General features: G+C 40.6%; 1 protein-coding gene across 4 annotated transcripts; it reads right to left on the bottom strand.

The window, feature by feature from the left end:
• Window positions 1–1,685: 1,685 nt before the first annotated feature.
• PDCL3 (phosducin like 3) lies at window positions 1,686–15,103 on the bottom strand. 4 transcript variants are annotated; one of them, XM_019799626.2, is made up of 7 exons: window positions 14,949–15,103; window positions 12,723–12,852; window positions 10,561–10,651; window positions 10,161–10,304; window positions 9,165–9,373; window positions 6,516–6,671; window positions 1,686–3,869 (listed from the first exon to the last, which is right to left on the bottom strand). In XM_019799626.2, the coding sequence occupies exons 1-6, from the start codon at window positions 14,952–14,954 to the stop codon at window positions 6,529–6,531; spliced, it is 723 nt and encodes a 240-aa protein (XP_019655185.1). In that variant the 5' UTR covers window positions 14,955–15,103; the 3' UTR covers window positions 1,686–3,869; window positions 6,516–6,528. The 4 variants fall into 4 exon arrangements, with proteins under 4 accessions (XP_019655185.1, XP_019655184.1, XP_019655183.1 ...); XM_019799625.2 differs by lacking the exon at window positions 1,686–3,869 and adding an exon at window positions 3,876–4,111; XM_019799624.2 differs by lacking the exon at window positions 1,686–3,869 and adding an exon at window positions 4,080–4,586.
• Between the last annotated feature and the right edge of the window lie 2,985 nt (window positions 15,104–18,088).

Raw genomic sequence — 18,088 nt, forward strand, 5'->3', positions numbered from 1 at the left:
CATTTGTTTTTTTAAGATTTTTTATTTATTCATTAGAGAGAGAGCAGGAGCGAGAGCATGAGTAGGGGTGAGGGTCAGAGGGAGAGGGAGAGGGAGCAGCAGACTCCCCACTGAGTAAGGAGTCCAACTCAGGGCTTGATCCCAGGATACTGGGATCAGGATCTGAGCCAAAGGCAGGTGCTTAACCGACTGAGCCACCCAGGTGCCCCCATTTTGTTTTTAACATTTACTTTCTGGTGCTACAAGATGCTCCAGGCTAATCTTATATATTTTCTGTTCCAGTTTTAGAATCAGCCATTTGTCTAAAGAGCCCTACTTGCTTTTTGGATAATGGTATTAGAAACCAGTATCTGAGGATCAGGTGTGGTCCTTGCTCCTGGGGTGTCATTGCTTTTAGGCCCCTTCAGCTGATGGAACAATGAAAAAAATGTGTTTACTAGCCTGTGTATGTTCACTACTTAAATATATAATCATCTGTATCTATATTAAACTAAACAGTTTATCCTGATGTCTCCAACTCTAATCCATTAACCCATGGATCATTTTTAACCTCCTCTCCTTGCTGTCTATAACCTCACACTCTACAGTGAAACCTGGCTCTCACCATCTGCTATCCATGTATTTAATAGTTCTAGTATATATTCTAGCAGTATCAGAATTGTTAACCCACACTGCTGTGAGAAATAACTATCAACTAGAATACAGTGCCTATGCAGAGATACTTTTGCCTTTCTAACGACTCATTTCCAAGGTTAGGTCAGAACCCTTCCCCAAAACCCTTTCCACTAGATGGATTCACACATTTGTAATAGTTAGATTGCTTTGTCACATCCTGCATTCCACCCAGGCATCTCCTCTCTAAATGAGTATTTTTAAATATGCATACATTAAGACTCACTCTTTGTGCTATAAAGTTTTATGGGCTTTGGCTAATGCATATTGTCATATCTCCACCATTATGATGTCGTTCAGAATAGTTTCACTGTCCTAAAAATTCCATGTGCTTTATCTATTCAACCCGTCCATCCTCCCCCAATCCTCTGGCAACCTCTGATCTTTTTAGCTTCTCCATAGTTCTGTCTTCTCCAGAATGCCATATAATGGGAATAACAGAGTATTTAGGTTTTTCAGACTGGCTTATTTCACTTAGCATCCATGTTTTTTGTGGCTTGATGGCTCATTTCTTTTTAGTGTCATACAACATTCCTTTCCGTCAATGTACCACAATTTGTTTATCTATTGATAGCCATATCTATCTATTGATAGACATTTTGGTTGTTTTGGTGATTATAAGTAAAGCTGCTAGCAACATCTGTGTGCAGGTGTTTGCATGGATATGTTTCACATCAGTTGGCTAAATAGCTACAGGCATGACTTCTGGATCATATGGTAAGACTAGTAGGAGTATTATCCATTTACATTTATTTCCAGCATTTTGGACTTTCTACGGTTCTGCCCTTTTTATTTTTTCTTTTGGTCTTCTTTTAAATTAACTGAGGTCCCTCTACACCCACACCCCCACTACTTTAAAAGTTATGTACTCATTTTCTTTTACTGTTACTTTGAAATTTTTTACGTGGATATCTTTGCCAACCTCCTGAATGCTTAAGGGTCTAAGAACATTTGAACTCCAACGAAGCCTTCATCTTGTACCCTATTTTATCCTATTTTTTAGTTCCATCTTGCTTTCAATATCACAAATAAGGCATTATTTGTATTCTTTTAAGTCAATGTTCGTTCAGATTTATCCACGTTTTTTTGGTCACCACCTTTCATTGAACCTCAGACCTTTCATCAGATGGTTGTCTTTCTGCATTGTTTTTTGTTTGTTTTTCGTTTTGTTTTGTTTTGAAGTGAGAGTGCAGGGGTAGGGCGGGGCACAGGGAAAGAAAGAATCTCAAGCAGAATCCATGCTGAGTGTGGAGCCCAACATGGGGCTCAATCCCACGATCCTGAGATTGTGACCTGAGTGACTAAGCCATCCAGGTGTCCCCGCACCACTCATCTTCTAAACTCACTCATTCCGTCAGAAGTTTCATCCTCATTCCCGAAATATAGCTTTGCTGGGTACTAATTCTTAGCAGTTTTTGTTGTTTTTTCTTAGCCCACTGATGATACTACTAGTCTTTTTTGTTTTCCTTGCTGCTGAGACATCAGTAAGCCTTATAGCTACTCTGTTGTGGGTAATACGACTGTTCTGCTTATACAAATCTGATATTCTGCAGTTTTACATACACACACACACACATTATACATATGTATATACACACGGAAGTGTTGATTTATTATATGTAATCATTTGGGATTTGTATAGGTTTCTGAAGGTTGGTATCTTTCACTGGTTCTAGAAAATCTATCTTTATCTCTTCAAATATTGCCAATTTTTAATTCTTTCCTTCTAAAATTCTAAGACACATGTTAGACCTTCTCAGTCACTCCACATCTCTCCTAATTTTTACATTTCTACCTATTTATCTCTGTTATCTACTGGATAATTATTTGGCTCTACTTTCCAGTCCATTCTCTCTTCCACTGGTTATTTGAAATGGGATTTATTTTAATATAAGGAACTCTTTTTCTTTACTCTTATTAAATACATACTAAATGTATTCATCTTGGGGCGCCTGGGTGGCTCAATCAGTTAAGCATCTGCCTTTGGCTCAGGTCATGGATCCCAGGATCCTGGGATCCAGCCCCACATTGGGCTCCCTTAACCCGCTCAAGCTCGCTCACTCTCTCTCTAATAAAGAATAAAATCTTAAAAAAAAAAAAGTGTTCATCTTAGACCTGAAAATTCCACCATCCAGTCTTTGCAAGTCTGACTGTATTGTTTTCCACTGGCTTTCCTTCAGGATACCTTATTTTGAGGCATCCTGTGATTTTGTGTGTGTTAGTGATTTAGGACTATGAGCTCACGTTCCTTTGGAGCTTCATTTGTAAGAAGTGTTTGAGGAATAAATTAAAGTTGTATTCTTACAGCATGGATATGCAGTTGCTTTAGCCATGAGCTCAGGGGCACTACCGACTTAGGACCACTTTAAGAACTTGGTTTGAGTTTTTAGACCACAAGTACTGAGAATTCAAATTGCTTTTGAACACTGAGAATGCTTTTCTTTCTTGTCAGTTCAGCGACAATTTAAGAACATTAAAAAAACCTTTTATCCAACATTTTGAGTTATTATCAGGCAAGTTGTTCAGAGTATCTAGTCCTTCACGTATTGGAAATATAGTCCTAAAGTCTAATTCATGACATTACTGAAAGGCAACACTGATGAAGTAAAGGGCAGGAAATCTAGACTGCTCTTCTGTTTTGTCAAGCAATGTGAAAGTGGTGAGGAGTAGAAAGCTAGAATGGCTGAAGTTTCCTTTGGCAATGGGCAGGTGACTTTATCAGGAAATGTATCAGCTGCTACTAAGAGACCAGGGTGGAAGTTATTTCTTTCCCAGTAACAGAAGTCCGGAGAAGGCAGTCAAGAGCCGGCTTATAGTGGCTCCACAATGTCATCAGGAATGTTCTTTTCAGCTTTGCCTTTATAAAGAGACCCGTTGGTCCAAGTAGGCTGCAATCACATGTACACTTCTGTCAGAAAGTAAACGGGGTTAAGTCCAAAAGGGGCACATGCCAGTTGTCTGTCCCTCTTCAGCTTGCCTGGCCAACTTCTGTCCACCTTCCGTCTGGCAATCCGTAGCTCCAGGGAGGCTAGAAGTTTAATCTTTTAGCTGATCCCACTGCTGTTGGGAGTAGAACTGGAGAATCCTGGATGCTTGATAGGCAAGTAGTAGTCTCTGCCACAGAACCTAAACACTGTCTGAGGCTCCTCATCAAGGGAGAGACTGAAATCAAGATGATAATTCACTGGAAGGAAGTCCTAAACAATGTGGGAGAGAATAAGGTCAAAAGCAGAGGGAGGGTTTAAACTTGGAGCACAGACACATCTTCAATGGAGACTGAATGGAACAGAAAGAGAAGACAGACCACTATGTAGGTATGGGGTGGTAAGACTGGAAGCCAAGGAGATTCCTCGTAGCACGCAAGTGACAAGGTCTCCGTGGAGGTCACTGAGTTGTGGTGGGAGGGGTTGGCGTGCAGAAGGCAGAAAGCCTGGACCATCTGCTGTATGAATGTAAACAGTATCAAAAATGCGTGTTGAAAGCCACGTCAGAAAGGTTATATTTATGAGTAACTGGTTTCCATAAGCAGGACAAAAGCATTTCATAGGAACATGTTTCTAAAGTAGGCAACACAGTCACAACACATTTGGCCTGTCACACTTGAAAAGCACTTTGTCAAAATCTGGTCTCGTTACGTAAGAAAACTGAATCTAAAGTTGAAGGTAACAAATGACAAAAAAAAAATTTAGGCATTGGTGACAGAGGACACCCCTCTTAACATTCCTCTCATAACTCTCCTAAAGTCCCTTTTGTACGCAGTACAACTTTTCTGAAGTGTTTCTGAGCCACCCACCCTGGAAGCTCTGTGGCAGACACCTGCCAAAGCAACACTCTGCAAACTTGGGGAGTGAGGCTATAAATTTAGGCTTGCAATGAGACGGGCGTAGACAACTCATCCACATCATTTTCTTCCTCTAGAAATGAGGAAAATAAGGAAGAATCAATTGTATTTGATTATATAGTCTTACTCCAATTCACTTCTCCCAATTATTATCCCAACTTTCCAGAACCATTTCTTACCAATCACTTAAGAAAGGGCTACCTAGCACTTGCTTAACGCCCTTCCCCATAATCCTTTCCTCCGAACACTGGACGACAGACTCTAGGTATCCTTCTTGTTTGCTTTCCCTGATCACTGTGTGCTTCTGCTGTGGAATTAGATGAACTCAATGCTTAAGCATCGAACTGTATCACCTCTGTCACGTCACAAATGCTCCACATGAAAATTAGTGGTAAATATTATGGCAAAGTCTCCCAAAATTAACTACCTCATAGAAATTTGCAGGTCAGGTTCTAAATCACAATACTGATTTTAGGAGAGAGATGTTTCTATTTAAGTCAAGTTCAGCCAGCATGACTGAACAGCTGCTGGGGGCCTGGGTACCACGTGGCCAGACAGGGCTCATCAGCCACGTCTAGAGGCACTGGAGCTGGCGTGGAGCTCACACTACCAACCTCAGCCCAGTATGAAGGCAAGACGATGAGACAGTTTTCATACTTACAAAGATCAAAGTGGCATAGTGAATACTTAGAACTACATACTGCATGGGCTCCACAGCAGAATAAAACCTGCGGTTTCCCATCACAGTGGACACTGCCCACCAGCACACTCAAGCACTGTTCTCTCGAGAGCTGTGCGCACTGCAGCTCTCAAGCAAATGCAGCACTCAAACTTTTCACCTTTACTCTTCCCACAGCATTTCATTTTAATGTCAGCTAACAACAGAAAATCAAAGAAGGCAGCTCTCCCACAAATCCATGGAACTAGCTAGCATGTGAGTGATAGAACTGAACACACTTATATCAACCTGCAATCAAAATTTTGTGAAAAATCCTTCAAAGCAAAATGTTACACAGAGTACATTTTTAAAAGCAGCGCTGGCTCTCATGTAGAAAAACAAATATTCACTAACACAGACACTTCTGACAGATAAAATGGGTCACAGCTGTTTGTTACTCTTTGAATTACAACGAAAATAAATTTTGTAATATAATCTGAAGGAACTCCAGGACCTCTATAATTCATATATTTAAGATTCAAACCCGCATTAAATATATCATTCAACATAAACTTTAGAGAATATTTTCCCTAATTTTTCTGTTAATGTCTATTTGACAAGAAGTGTTAAATGCTGAGGATTTTAGTTCAAAAAATACCTTGATGCTTTTTACTAATTGAGATACAGTTTATGTGTTTATTATCTATTTACAAAAAAGAATTTAAGGTAGTCTTTTACAGTATTAACTGTATCTCAACAGCCTGAGACAAAAACTATTTTAACTAGAAAAAACTGTTTAACCAAAAATGGCAATAAGCTGGAATCTTTCAGTTACTGCTTTGAAAAGACAATGTTTTATAAAAATTATTGTCTATTTCTTCTAAATAGGATAAATACTAAGATTTTTCTTATCAATCATTCCTTTAATAATTCTGTTGCTATCCTTATAAAATAAAAATAAATGATAATGTAACTACAAGGCTTAGTTTGAAGTTTTTCCACTGTATAATTTAGTCATATTATTAAAAAAACATTCCACATTCCCTCTTACGTATATGTGGACAAATGGTGAACAGTTTTGTAGCTTAAAATATAAGTGAGGAAAACATAGACATCTGCTATACCAATAGCTGGTTTTTATTTTATTTTTTTTTAAGGAAAGGTTATTACTTTAGAAAGAGAGCTCTAAGAAACGTAATAGGATTCCCAGCAGTGATGATTTCTGAGATCTATGAGATTTGAAACATAATTATAAAAAGGCTAAAAGCCAAAAAGCATTTCTACTTTTCCCTTTTTAAAAAAAATCCAGATGATTTGTCACATCAAAGAAGTGTGGCACATTACCGAGGCCATAGTCTTAGTCATCCTCAGAATCGCTACCCCTTCTTGTGGGGATGGAGCACCGCACTGAGGATAGCAACGCGTCTTCAATTGGTTTCTTAGGGTTTTCCTCCAAGTCTGTCTTGATTGCTCCAGACTCTGACAGTTTCCACTCCAACTCTATGTGATAAAGAAAAACCAAATTACCTAAGGCAGTCAGCACGGGACCCTCACCCTCAAGCCCATTAAGCCAGTTTTCTCTAAGCAGAATCTATGCAGTAACATTTGATGATAATTTTAGTGCTGTAATTATAAGGTACCTAGAAGGAAAGCAAAAAATCATACCTTTAAGAACTAGGATGATCGGTAGGGGAAGAAAGGGATAAAGAAAGGGGGGGCAATCAGAAGGGGGAATGAAGCATGAGAGACTATGGACTATGAGAAACAAACTGAAGACTTCAGAGGGGAGGGGGGTGGGGGAATGGGATAGACTGGTGATGGGTAGTAAGGAGGGCACGTATTGCATGGTGCACTGGGTGTTATGCACCAACTAATGAAGCATCGAACTTTGCATCAGAATCCGGGGATGTACTGTATGGTGACCAACATAATATAATAAAAAAAAAATCATTAAAAATTTAAAAAAAAAAGAAGGAAAACAAAAATACTTTCACTTTTTCAGAAGACGGTATCAAATGAGATACTATATATATCTGAATCTATATGGTAACTAAAATAAAAAAAACATAAGACTAAACCTATCTTCTAATGATTACTGTTTCTCGACTTGCACAATTTCCCAGGAAAGAAATCAGCATGAAACATTTAAAGGAAATACTTTTCACAGTCCTGCTGGCAAACTAATCATTAAATCTAACTTCAGTTAACACAAGGAAATTCTTAGGCCTCATGTCTAGTATCTCTATTAGAATCAAAGGATAAATGTATGATGACATCCTAGAACTTATACATTTGCTCCAAGTATAAAAACAGTACCAGGAAAATAAAGAACCAGTGACTAAAGCCTTGGTTCCTGTATGTTACTCTCTTATAATCAATGAAACTCCACATGGGTGTGAGACCTTGTGAGGTGAAATCAGGGGATGTATTTTCCACTGCAGAAAAGAACCCAGGCAGAACTAAGGGACTATATGAGACACTCTACAGCAAACAGCCTGGTTTAAGTGATATTCTGCTAATTAGGTACCTCCATTAAAACGTGACAACCAATTTTATTTAAGTTGTATTAATTTAAAGTGCTCCATGGAGATCAGTAACACCAGTATTTAAAGTTCTCAGTACCTTGGTTGAATGTTTTGAAAATTCAACAAATTTCTTGAAAAAAAAATAAAAATAAAAACCTTAATTCTGATTGTTGACTCAAGAATATATTTAGATCCACCACTTATATGTATCGGTGTACATATTAAATGTTATTGTTCACTTACATGCAGTAATCATTATTTTATAAGTTCACTAATCCTCAGATAAGACTTCTTCTAGAAATAAAGACTGGACCTACTATCCTACACCCATCTCTCCCCTCATGGCACATTCAAAAGACCAGAGTAAGACGCAAACATATACTTAGTTTGAAATGCAGTATGCCTTTGAACATTGGCATAATGCATAACTGTTGTAACATTTGTGTGTATGTACGTGCATAGATGTTAATACTTATCCCAGTTGAATATCTTCTACGGTTACATAAAATAGTATATAAAGTCATATTTTAACATATGTTCTTAAAGCACAGGTGGACATTTTTATTTCAATAATGAGTGACTCAGGAGGATCCCCTCGGGCCTCAGGTTCTCTCTTTCATGTTATGAGTGTATACATATTTTGACACCTCATGTAACAGGTAGAAAGGAATAAAAAGACACATCCTTCAGGAATAAAAGGATACATCCTTCAGGAGTTAAGAGGCAGAACTCAAGAAACTTTTAATTCAACTTAAAAGCCACTAAGATATTCAACTGAGAAAATATTCCCATAGGTGTGTGTGTGTATGTATATATATACATATTTACGTATATAGGCTATATATATATGTATATGTATATATATATATATATACACACACACACACACACACACACATATATATAAACATCTATCGATAATATCTTCTTGTGAATCTTTTTTTTTAAGATTTTATTTATTTGGGGGCGGCATGAGCAGGGGGAAGGGGCAAAGGAACAAGCAGACTCCCTGCTGAGCAGAGAGCCCAATGTGGGGCTCGATTCCAGGACCTGGGATTATGACCTGAGCCAAAGGCAGACACTTAACCAACTGAGCCACCCAGGCACCCTGTTCATGTGAATTAAACAAAAAATGAATCTTGAGATCTGGAGCTATAACTTAAAATGTATCCAACTATAGGGACAAATAAAACATATTAGACATTAATATTAAATATACATACTTTAAAATCCAGTGCACCCCCTTTTTAACAGAATTATTAGAGCCCAGATAAAACTGCCCCCAGTGACTCATTTAATGAGAGATCAAATGTGCTTCTTCCCTTTTAGCAATCACTCCCACAGGGGCAAAGGTGACTTTGACAAATCATCATGACACATGTCTCTTCAACAGAACCATCCTCTCATCATCTGTACCAGTCACTGGTCATTGCTCACGTGCCCTGGACCATCTCAAAGAGGCCCTTACCGTCTATTGTCAGGTTCATGCCACCAAACACCAGAGGTCCAATAAATTGAGCTTTGATATCTCCTTCAAGGTAAACAAATATTGTAGGCAGATTCCTATCAGGATAATTAGGTATGCAGGTTGTTGAAATGGCTTTGATAAATTTGACATCAGGAAACTTCCTGGCAAGTCCACTGAAGTGCTGATTTATGAGGGCACAGAGGGGAATCCTGTAAAATAGAAATGGGAAACAACGGTGAGAGAGGAACCCTATAAAACACAAATGGAAGCAACTATGATTCTGCATTTATACAGGGCAAAGCTCACCTACCGTTCTACCTACGTAAACCCTTGTAATAGCTTCACAAGTGATTCTGCTACTCCAGCCAAGATGAATTAACATTTTTTTAAAAAGCATTCTAATATGTTCAGGGAAAGTGAAGAACTTAAAATCCAAAATCCAATTTAACTTGACTCAATAAGTCAGAAAAACAGCTTCAATGCAAAAGATAATTGTTTTGCGCATCTATATGAGTGAATATTCAAGATTCAGAAGGTGTGAAAAACATCAAAAAGAATTTCCTGCTTTAAAAAAACTTCTACACAAATACAGTAGGAGAATACGCCTGGAGCTGAGAAACAGTGGAGGGCCACTCCATCATTTGCCTGGAACAATTATTATAAAGGTCACCCCCGACATCTATGAGAATGATTCACTATATGGGATTTTGAAACGCCAGAGTTTCTCTAAAAGGATAAATAAGGAATTCTTTTTCAGTAAAAGCGATCTTCATTGCTACAATGTAACAAAGGCATTCTTTTTAGTCACAAATATTAACTTTAAAGTCTGAAGGCAAAAATTAGGCATTAGGTTTGGGCAAATCAGCAATAAAACACAACACTAGTGAAAAAACAAAACAACACAAAACAACAAACCTCCAAAGTGGATTAAGCCCAAAATTTCCAAGACATAAATTCAAATTAACATTTAAGGACCGTGCATTAAGATCAGCTCACCCTTGTTTGTAAAGGTGCAAGATTACCCACAAGCCCTCACCGGCTTTGGTAACTTCTTGAACATAATCCTTTCCTGAGATCTCCAAAACTTCTCCAAATTTATTCTTCAGTTGAGTTGCTTTCCACTCAGCCAGTCTTTGCTGCCTGCACAGCACAAAGAGGAGAGAGACATCTTACATGTACACCCCACACAACCCTTCAGAGAGCAACCTTTATAAAGAGTCAGGTTTATTTATTTGCCATGTGGCAAAAGTCTAAGATCAGTTCACTAAGATCTGCAATATTACTACTTAATTATAGTCCTTTCCAAAAGTTACCTTGGTCAGAAAATTAACTTTTCAAAAGACACACATTTTAGTGCCACACAAAAAACCAAACAGTCCCTCTGGGTGGCACTAACCTGTACATTTCAATAGCACGTTCATCTTCCTCATTAAATTCGTCTTCATTATCCTCCAGCTCTTCCAAAGTCATATCTTCATATGTTTTCACTGAATGTAGTTAAGTTAGCAAAAACCAAAAAATGTAAAAGATGAACACACTTGCATTTTGTTTTCCCTCCTTTATTTTTCTCCCAAAGATGTGCATGCAACACGAAGCCAAAATAAAATTTCATTCACCAAAACCAAAATAAAAAATACTGAAGGTCTTACACTAGTAAATAAGAACTTGAGGGTGTTTTAAAAGATAGAACCATGTTGATAAATGCAGCAGGACTGACTCTCCTACCTCCACACAATAGTAAGGATGTGAATGAGAAGTTTCCTAAGTTTATAAAACCAGAGAGTTGTATTTGCCTGAACTCCCCTGGTCTGCTCTTCAAGCGCATATGCCTATGGACACCTGCATTAACAGTTCTATCTCTAAGGACCTGGGAGGATACCAGTGGGCATCCCCAGTACACCCTTCCTAGAGTTAAAGGGATTATTGTCTTGGTCTTCTCTTCAGAGTGGCAAAGCAGCTCTCCATTCTTTCAACCAACTGCTGTAAAATCTTGATTTGGTTTTTATTGCTGTAAGCATTCTTGCTTCTTGATGTCAAATCAGATTTTTGTCCCCTACCCCCAACTCTGTCACTATACAAACTGCTCTCAGCAAAGTCAATAATGACCTCCACTTCCTGACTGATGAGCAGCACCCATCCAACCCACCACTGCCTCCTCTTTCAAAGACGGTCCTCCTCTAGCTTCTAGGACGCCTTCTCTCTTCCTACCTCTATGGCTGCCCCTCCTTTGGACCTTTGCTCATTTGACTCCTTTTTTATCTATATCCACACCCTTGGTGATTGCATCTCATGGCTTTATTTCCAGCCCATATTTCTCTGATTTAGAGAAAAACATAGCCAACTGTCTACTTGCCACCTCTATTTAACTAATAAAAATTTTGAGGTTTCTATGACCCAAATAGGGCGTTTGATCCTAACTCCAAACTACTGCTCACCAAGCCTCTCTCATCTCAGTTGGCGGTAATGCCATCCTTCAGGGTGGTCAAGTCCAAAGCCTTACTTCACTTACATTTTCTCCTACTCCTCACATGATCCACTGGCAAATCTTATTGGCCCTACCTTCAAATTATTTCCAGATCTGACAACTTCTCATCTCTTCCACCAACACCATGTGGGCTGGTCTAAGCCAATGGTACTTCTTGCCTGAATTACTGCAGTAGTTTCCAGACTAATGTCCCTATTTCCTGACTTGCTCCCCATCTTCCACACTTGGAAAGGCAGCAGCAGGAGGATGCTGTCAACATGCCAATCCTCTGTTCAAACCTCCAGTGACTTCCACCCAACTAGACATAAAAGCCAAAGTCTTTGCTAAAAGAAACAAGGTCCTCAGTCGTTTGACCCCTAGTTGCCTCCCTGAACATAATATTCTTTCCTAGTCATATTGGCTTCCTGGCTGGTTCTCCAACACACTCTTCACTCACTTAAGTAGCTCAATTCAACTCCCTCATGTCTACTCAAATGTCACTCCCAGTAAGGCTCTCTTTGACCCTATCTAGAATTATACTCGAACTTCCTCCAACCCTTTCTAGGCCATTTCCTTGCCTTATTTTCCTATATTTACTTATGTATGGTTTATTGCCTGTCTCTCCCACTAGAATGTAAGTCCCATAAGGACAGGGATTTTTGTCCAGCCTGTATACAGCTAAAGCCCCAATACTCAGAATTAACAGCTGGCAGACAGTCATTCTGCCATTCACTGGATAAATGCTTTTTAGTGAACCCATCTCTAAATAAGCTCTAACATGTAAGAAGACAAAACTACTAACCCCTGTGATCAATGGGGCATTAAGTCAAGACTCAGAAATATCTTCTCCAGGATTATCATGTGCTTATCTGACACGGACAAGAAATTGTGGAAATGTGGAAATTCTACAGTCCAGGAAGTTGAAGGTCAGAGGCAGCCTGTGACTCCCTTGAGGTCCCAGGAATGGTGTCCATTCCAGCACTCCAATCCCTGGTTCCCAATTCCTGCTCAGAGCATCCTTCTACCAAAGCAGTTAGAGGGTCAGAAAGTTGTTTCTTACCCAAAGACAGACAAATGAATATAAGCAATCTCACCAACTGACTGCTGAAGGACTCGCTGTTCTTCTTCTTCTGCCTCCTTTTCCAAATCTTTCAAACTTTCCTTTGAGGGCAAGATGCCCTTTTTGCGTAAGATGTCATTCCACTCAGTGTCTGCATTGGGGTCCTAGGGGAAGTGGACCCAGAATACTATGAGTGCAAAGTCCACTACCAAGGGTACCATGTTGGGTAAAGGGTTGAATGAGAAAGGTGGCAGGAAGAGGAATTCAAACCAAATTATTCTGTGGCTTATTTCTGAGAAAGTGTCAAAAGATCCATAGCCCCTATTCTTTTCCTGTCCTCCACTCCACTTCACCCTCCCCACATAAGATGCACACCCAGGCACTAGTCTTGGGTAAAAATCGGGATATGATGTGCAGATCAGCATCAATGCTCATAACAAGGCTCTAACCTGGCTTCTATCCAATATTTTTACTAATGACTCAGTGATGCATTCAAAAGATACTAAGTAACTGTGGCAAGTGCAATGATCAACAGGCTAGACCTAGAGAGTTACAAGGGGTCTACATTCCACAAGATAGGCAGGGATATTCTCTCAGAAGTGGACACTTAATCACCACTGGAAGTTGAGAAGGAACCAGATATGAGGAATGAGATTTTAAGAAATTACTCTCCAGGCAGAGGGACCAGCATGTGCAAAGGGCCCAAGAGCAGAGATAGGAGTATCTCTAAGTTCTAAGTGGCTGCAGTAGAATCAGCAGGAAAGCCTGAAGCTATACTGACAAATTCTCTTATGGCTCAAACCTGAGAGAGAGAACTGAGCCCCCGAGGAAGCGCTCACAATGCCTAACACTTACTGAGTACTAGGTGCCGGACGCTCTGAAGCCCTTTACCTACACCTACTTAGTTAATCCTCACAAGCCTAGGCAAAACAAGACATTTAGGAAGACGCTGCCATGTTGGAACAAGACAAATTTACCAGGATCAAATGTCAGAAGGATAAATGTCAAAGTGGGCTCTAGCTCCCGAAGCCAGCTTGCCGAACACTGATTTTGCATGACTTGGCAGGAATACTGCTAATGCACCTCGTTTGGAATAAGAAATCAAGGAGCGCTGCGGAAAGGGCACTAGGACAGCCAGGCTCCAGCCCCAACTCCATGTCACTGTCTTGCTGAGACATATCAAAAGAAAATGAACAGAATCTTTTCGATAGGGTGGTGAGGGAAGGCCTCTGAAGAGATGACATTTCAAAGCAGGGTCCTGAAGGACAGAAAATACAAAGGAGGCCAGAGCAGCCCTGGAGCTTCCTCTTCACCATTCAAGAGTGTCTGGCTTCTGGCAGACACACTGTATTAATCCTCTCCAGCTCCCAGTGCCTCCTGTCCCAAGCAAATCCCCACTAACTCCATTTCTCATTGGCCACTTCGCCAGAGACGATTTAATCAGAATTCCTGCCTACAGCAGTGAGGTCTGGGAAGCAGCAGAATGACCTCTGACAGAGGGTCCTTCGACAGTGACAGAATTTAGTTGTCACAAATTTTTGTTAATTCCCATGACGTCTTCACTCATTTTCTTTCACTCTGTTTTAGTCCAATTCCATTAGAAAATTGCTAATACAAAAAAAGGGGACAAAACTAGGGGATTCGGTTTTAACTATTTTAAGACAGAAAGTAACTAAGGAGAGGGACCCTAGAGATGAGCTCTGGGAGCCACGGAATCCGAGAGGGAGCGCACCTCAACCCGAACATCAACGTTAGGGGTGAAAAGGATGTAACTAAACCCTCACCCAGCTCTAAGTGGAGTCAGGAACACAGATTCCGCCATTGTTTTACATTATGGGACCTCCAAGCGGGACCCTTCCCTTCTTCGAGCCTCAGCGTCCATATCCACACAACGTGCCCGTAGCACACCTGCTCAGGAACTAAGATAATTAAGGAATAGAAAATAACTCTGTCAGGTGGGTTGCTGCGAGTCCTTCACAGACTTCACGGGATCCGACCTTAAGGGGAGATGGACCCAAAAGACTGAGATTTGGGGGATGAGACACAGAGAGGTGGGGAGACCAGACCGCCGGGTCTCGCCGGACCACGCCCGCCCTCTCGCAATGCGCCTGCGCTGGGCCTAGACTCGCGTAATCTTTCGCGTGCCGGCGGCGCACGGCGGTTCCCACAGTTCCAGCCCGGACGGTCCGCCGCTGCCCCGGACCCAGCGGAGCAAACGAGGTGCGGCAGACTCCACGCCTCAGACCCCCAAGTTCTTTACCTGCATCTTGACTAAAATCGCTCAAACCAGGCCGCAGCGGCGCCCCGCCCCTCAGCCCTCTTCCGCGCACGCGCGCAGCCGCTACCCCGCCTCTTCTCCCAGCCCGGCCTTCGCCCCGCTCCCTAAGAGTGAGCAGGGCGGAGCCAGGGAGTGAGCGAGGCCTCTGAGTCGGCCTGCGCCCGCTCCTCAAGAAATGGGGTAGACGCTATGCGCATGCGCGAGGGGGTGCTGCCTGCTGTCTGGTGCCACGTGATCGGAGCCAACTCTCGGTGCTACCTTATTAGGGCTGGTATCCGTGCTTGGAGAGGTGGAGCTGGATGGAGGTTCTCTGTGCTGTAGGCCATCTTCTGCCGGAGACCCAATCCCGATAAAAGAGGGCTTGGCTCAAGAAGTCAGAAATAGAAATGTGTTTCAGTGACCCAGTGTTACAATTAAAAATGATGCAGGGTCATCTGGAATTCACTCGCTATCATTTCAGCGTCCAATAAAGCAATTAATTCATAAGACACATGTTTATCAAGAGCTACTACGTACCAGGCACTCATCCAGGCTCTGCGGATACAGCAGCGATCACAACAGACAAAAACAAGAAGTGAAAGTCATTTCACCTGGTTAAGCCTCAGGCGGTCTATATTTGCAAAATGCTTAGCCCTATCCAGGCACACAGGAGGCACGAGTAAAAAATCAGCGGAAGCTGAATTGTAAAATGCAGGTGCTGGGCTCCAGGCTTCTGCCTACACAGCACTCCGATTTGAGTTAAGAAAGCAATATCCCTCCAGGGACACCTGGGCCAACTTGCCGCCCCTTGGCAATGAAGCAGGCACAGATAATACGCATCCGCACATCTGTGGAGTAGGCATACGGCTCCTAACGTTGGCCATGAATTAGAGCTACCTGGAAACCTTCAAACACTGCAGTTATGCTGGGGCTCCATCCCCAGGCAAATTAAATTCTTGGAGAGGAAGCCTGGAACTGGTATTTTCTTAAAGATCCTCAGGTGTTGCTAAAATGCAAAACCATTGACACAGAGTGGATAAAATGATTCCTTGAGGGCAAGGAGCTTTGATTTTATAATTTATAAGGATTCTTAATATTTACCTAGCTACTTACCACAGAATTACAGGTCTCCAGAAACATTTGTTTACTCATTTATCTGCAGCAAACTGTGAATGAATTGTCCCTGGTCTTACTTCCAAAATCAGGACCCAGGCTAGTTCGGGGTGGGTTTGGCTCTATGCTAAGCTTTGTGTCTCCTCCACAGTAACAGAGTGGGTGCCCTTACATCCTTCCTTCATTCCAAGCGCTAGCTATGTCCTGAGCCCAAGACCCACCCCCACCTCATGATCCCTCTCTCCAGAGGAGATTGACAAGCCAAAGTCTCAGACTCTACCACCTCCTCTGCAGAAATATGCCTCTCCCACTTTTGTCAAAGACTCTTCCATTGCTCTAAATCACAGTCTCTCCCACCTCCCTAAAGACCTCTGTCCATCATTCCACCCATGACTCTTGGATCTGGAGAAAATAATTAGGGCTCAGGAGAAAAAAATTAGAGCCATAATAATTGGAAAAGAATTGGAAAATAATTTTCTGTTCATAGGTCATATGACATGAGAGCATGCTTGGAAAACATGAAAGAATCAAGTCCGAAATTCATACTACAATATGAGAATTCTATATAGGAGCAGGATATAAAATTAAAATACAAAAAATAGCCTTCGTATTTACAATGACAAACTAGAAGATATAGACATTAATTACAATAACAACAGAAAAGAAAAAAGCACTTAGGAATAAACTCAAAAAGTGTACAAAAACCTACATGGAGAAAATTATAAGACATTGCTGAAAACACAAAAGTAGACCTGAACAAATGCAAAGAAATCTCTCCTTTTTGGATAGGATGACTCAACATCACAGAGATGTCAATTTTCTCCAAGTTCATGAGTAAAATTCAACACAATCTTAATTTTAAAACCCAAATATTTTCTGAGGCTAGACAGGTTGATTCTCAAGTTTTATGATGAAATAAACAGCAGGAATGGCAGACTGAGGGGACAGCCAGCCTTTACCAGATAGTAAAACAATGTGGCATTGGTGCATGAACAGACAAATCGATCAATGGAGCAGCATGGTCAGAATTAATCTACAAATAGAGCCAAGTACGTACAAACATTAGTGTATGCTTAGGATGACATCTCCTCTGCTGGGGGAAGGGGTGGGGTTTTTAATAAATGGTGTTGGGGCAATTGGACAGCTATTTGAAAACAGATAAAATTGGATATGTACTTCATGGTGTATATCAGGTTAAAAATTGAAAACTAAAAGTGCTAGAGGAAATAATGAGATAATTTCTTTATACCCAAAAGGGGAAAAAGGCTTTGATGACTATTACAATAAATCCAGAAAATCAAATGAAAATAATGATAGATTTGACAACTTAAAAAATTTTTTTCTGCGTAAAAATAATGAACATCAGCATGCCACCTTTGGTGGTTAAATAAGAATACATATGGGGGCACCTGGGTGGCTTAGTCAATTAAGAATCTGACTCTTGGTTTTTGCTCAAGTTGTGATCTCAGGGTTGTGAGATCGAGCCCCACATTGGGCTGCATACTGATCCTGCTTAAGATTCTCTCCCTCTGCCCCTGCTCCCCTGCTCATGCTCTCTCTTTCTTAAAAAAAAAAAAAAGAATACATATGTGTATATATTCATATTTGGTTAATTTTGCAAAAAGAATCACAGAAAGAGGAAATCCAAAATTAATGAAGTGGCTAATTGTGGCAGTAAGGTGGGATGGGGGTGGAAATGAAGTGGTAACAACAGAGAATTAGGAGTAGGAATCCTCTGGGAAACTTTTATTTAGGGGCAAACAAGTTTTGCGGGGCCTGAAACACATTCAGTCTTGGAGGATCTCTTTAAGAATCTATCACTTATATGTGGAACCTAAAAAAAAAACACAAAAATTCATAGAAAAAGAGATAAGATCTTTCTTGTAAGGAGAAAACTTTTTTCCTTTTTTCTTTTTTTCTTGTTGTATCTATAAGAGAAGATGGGTGTTAGCTGAATCTATTGTGGAATCATTTCACAGCATATGTAAATCAAACCATCGTGTTGAATGCCTTTAACTTATACAGTAATG

Source organism: Ailuropoda melanoleuca, chromosome 4 (genome assembly GCF_002007445.2).
Source record: "Ailuropoda melanoleuca isolate Jingjing chromosome 4, ASM200744v2, whole genome shotgun sequence".
In the NCBI taxonomy this organism is placed as follows: Eukaryota; Metazoa; Chordata; class Mammalia; order Carnivora; family Ursidae; genus Ailuropoda; species Ailuropoda melanoleuca.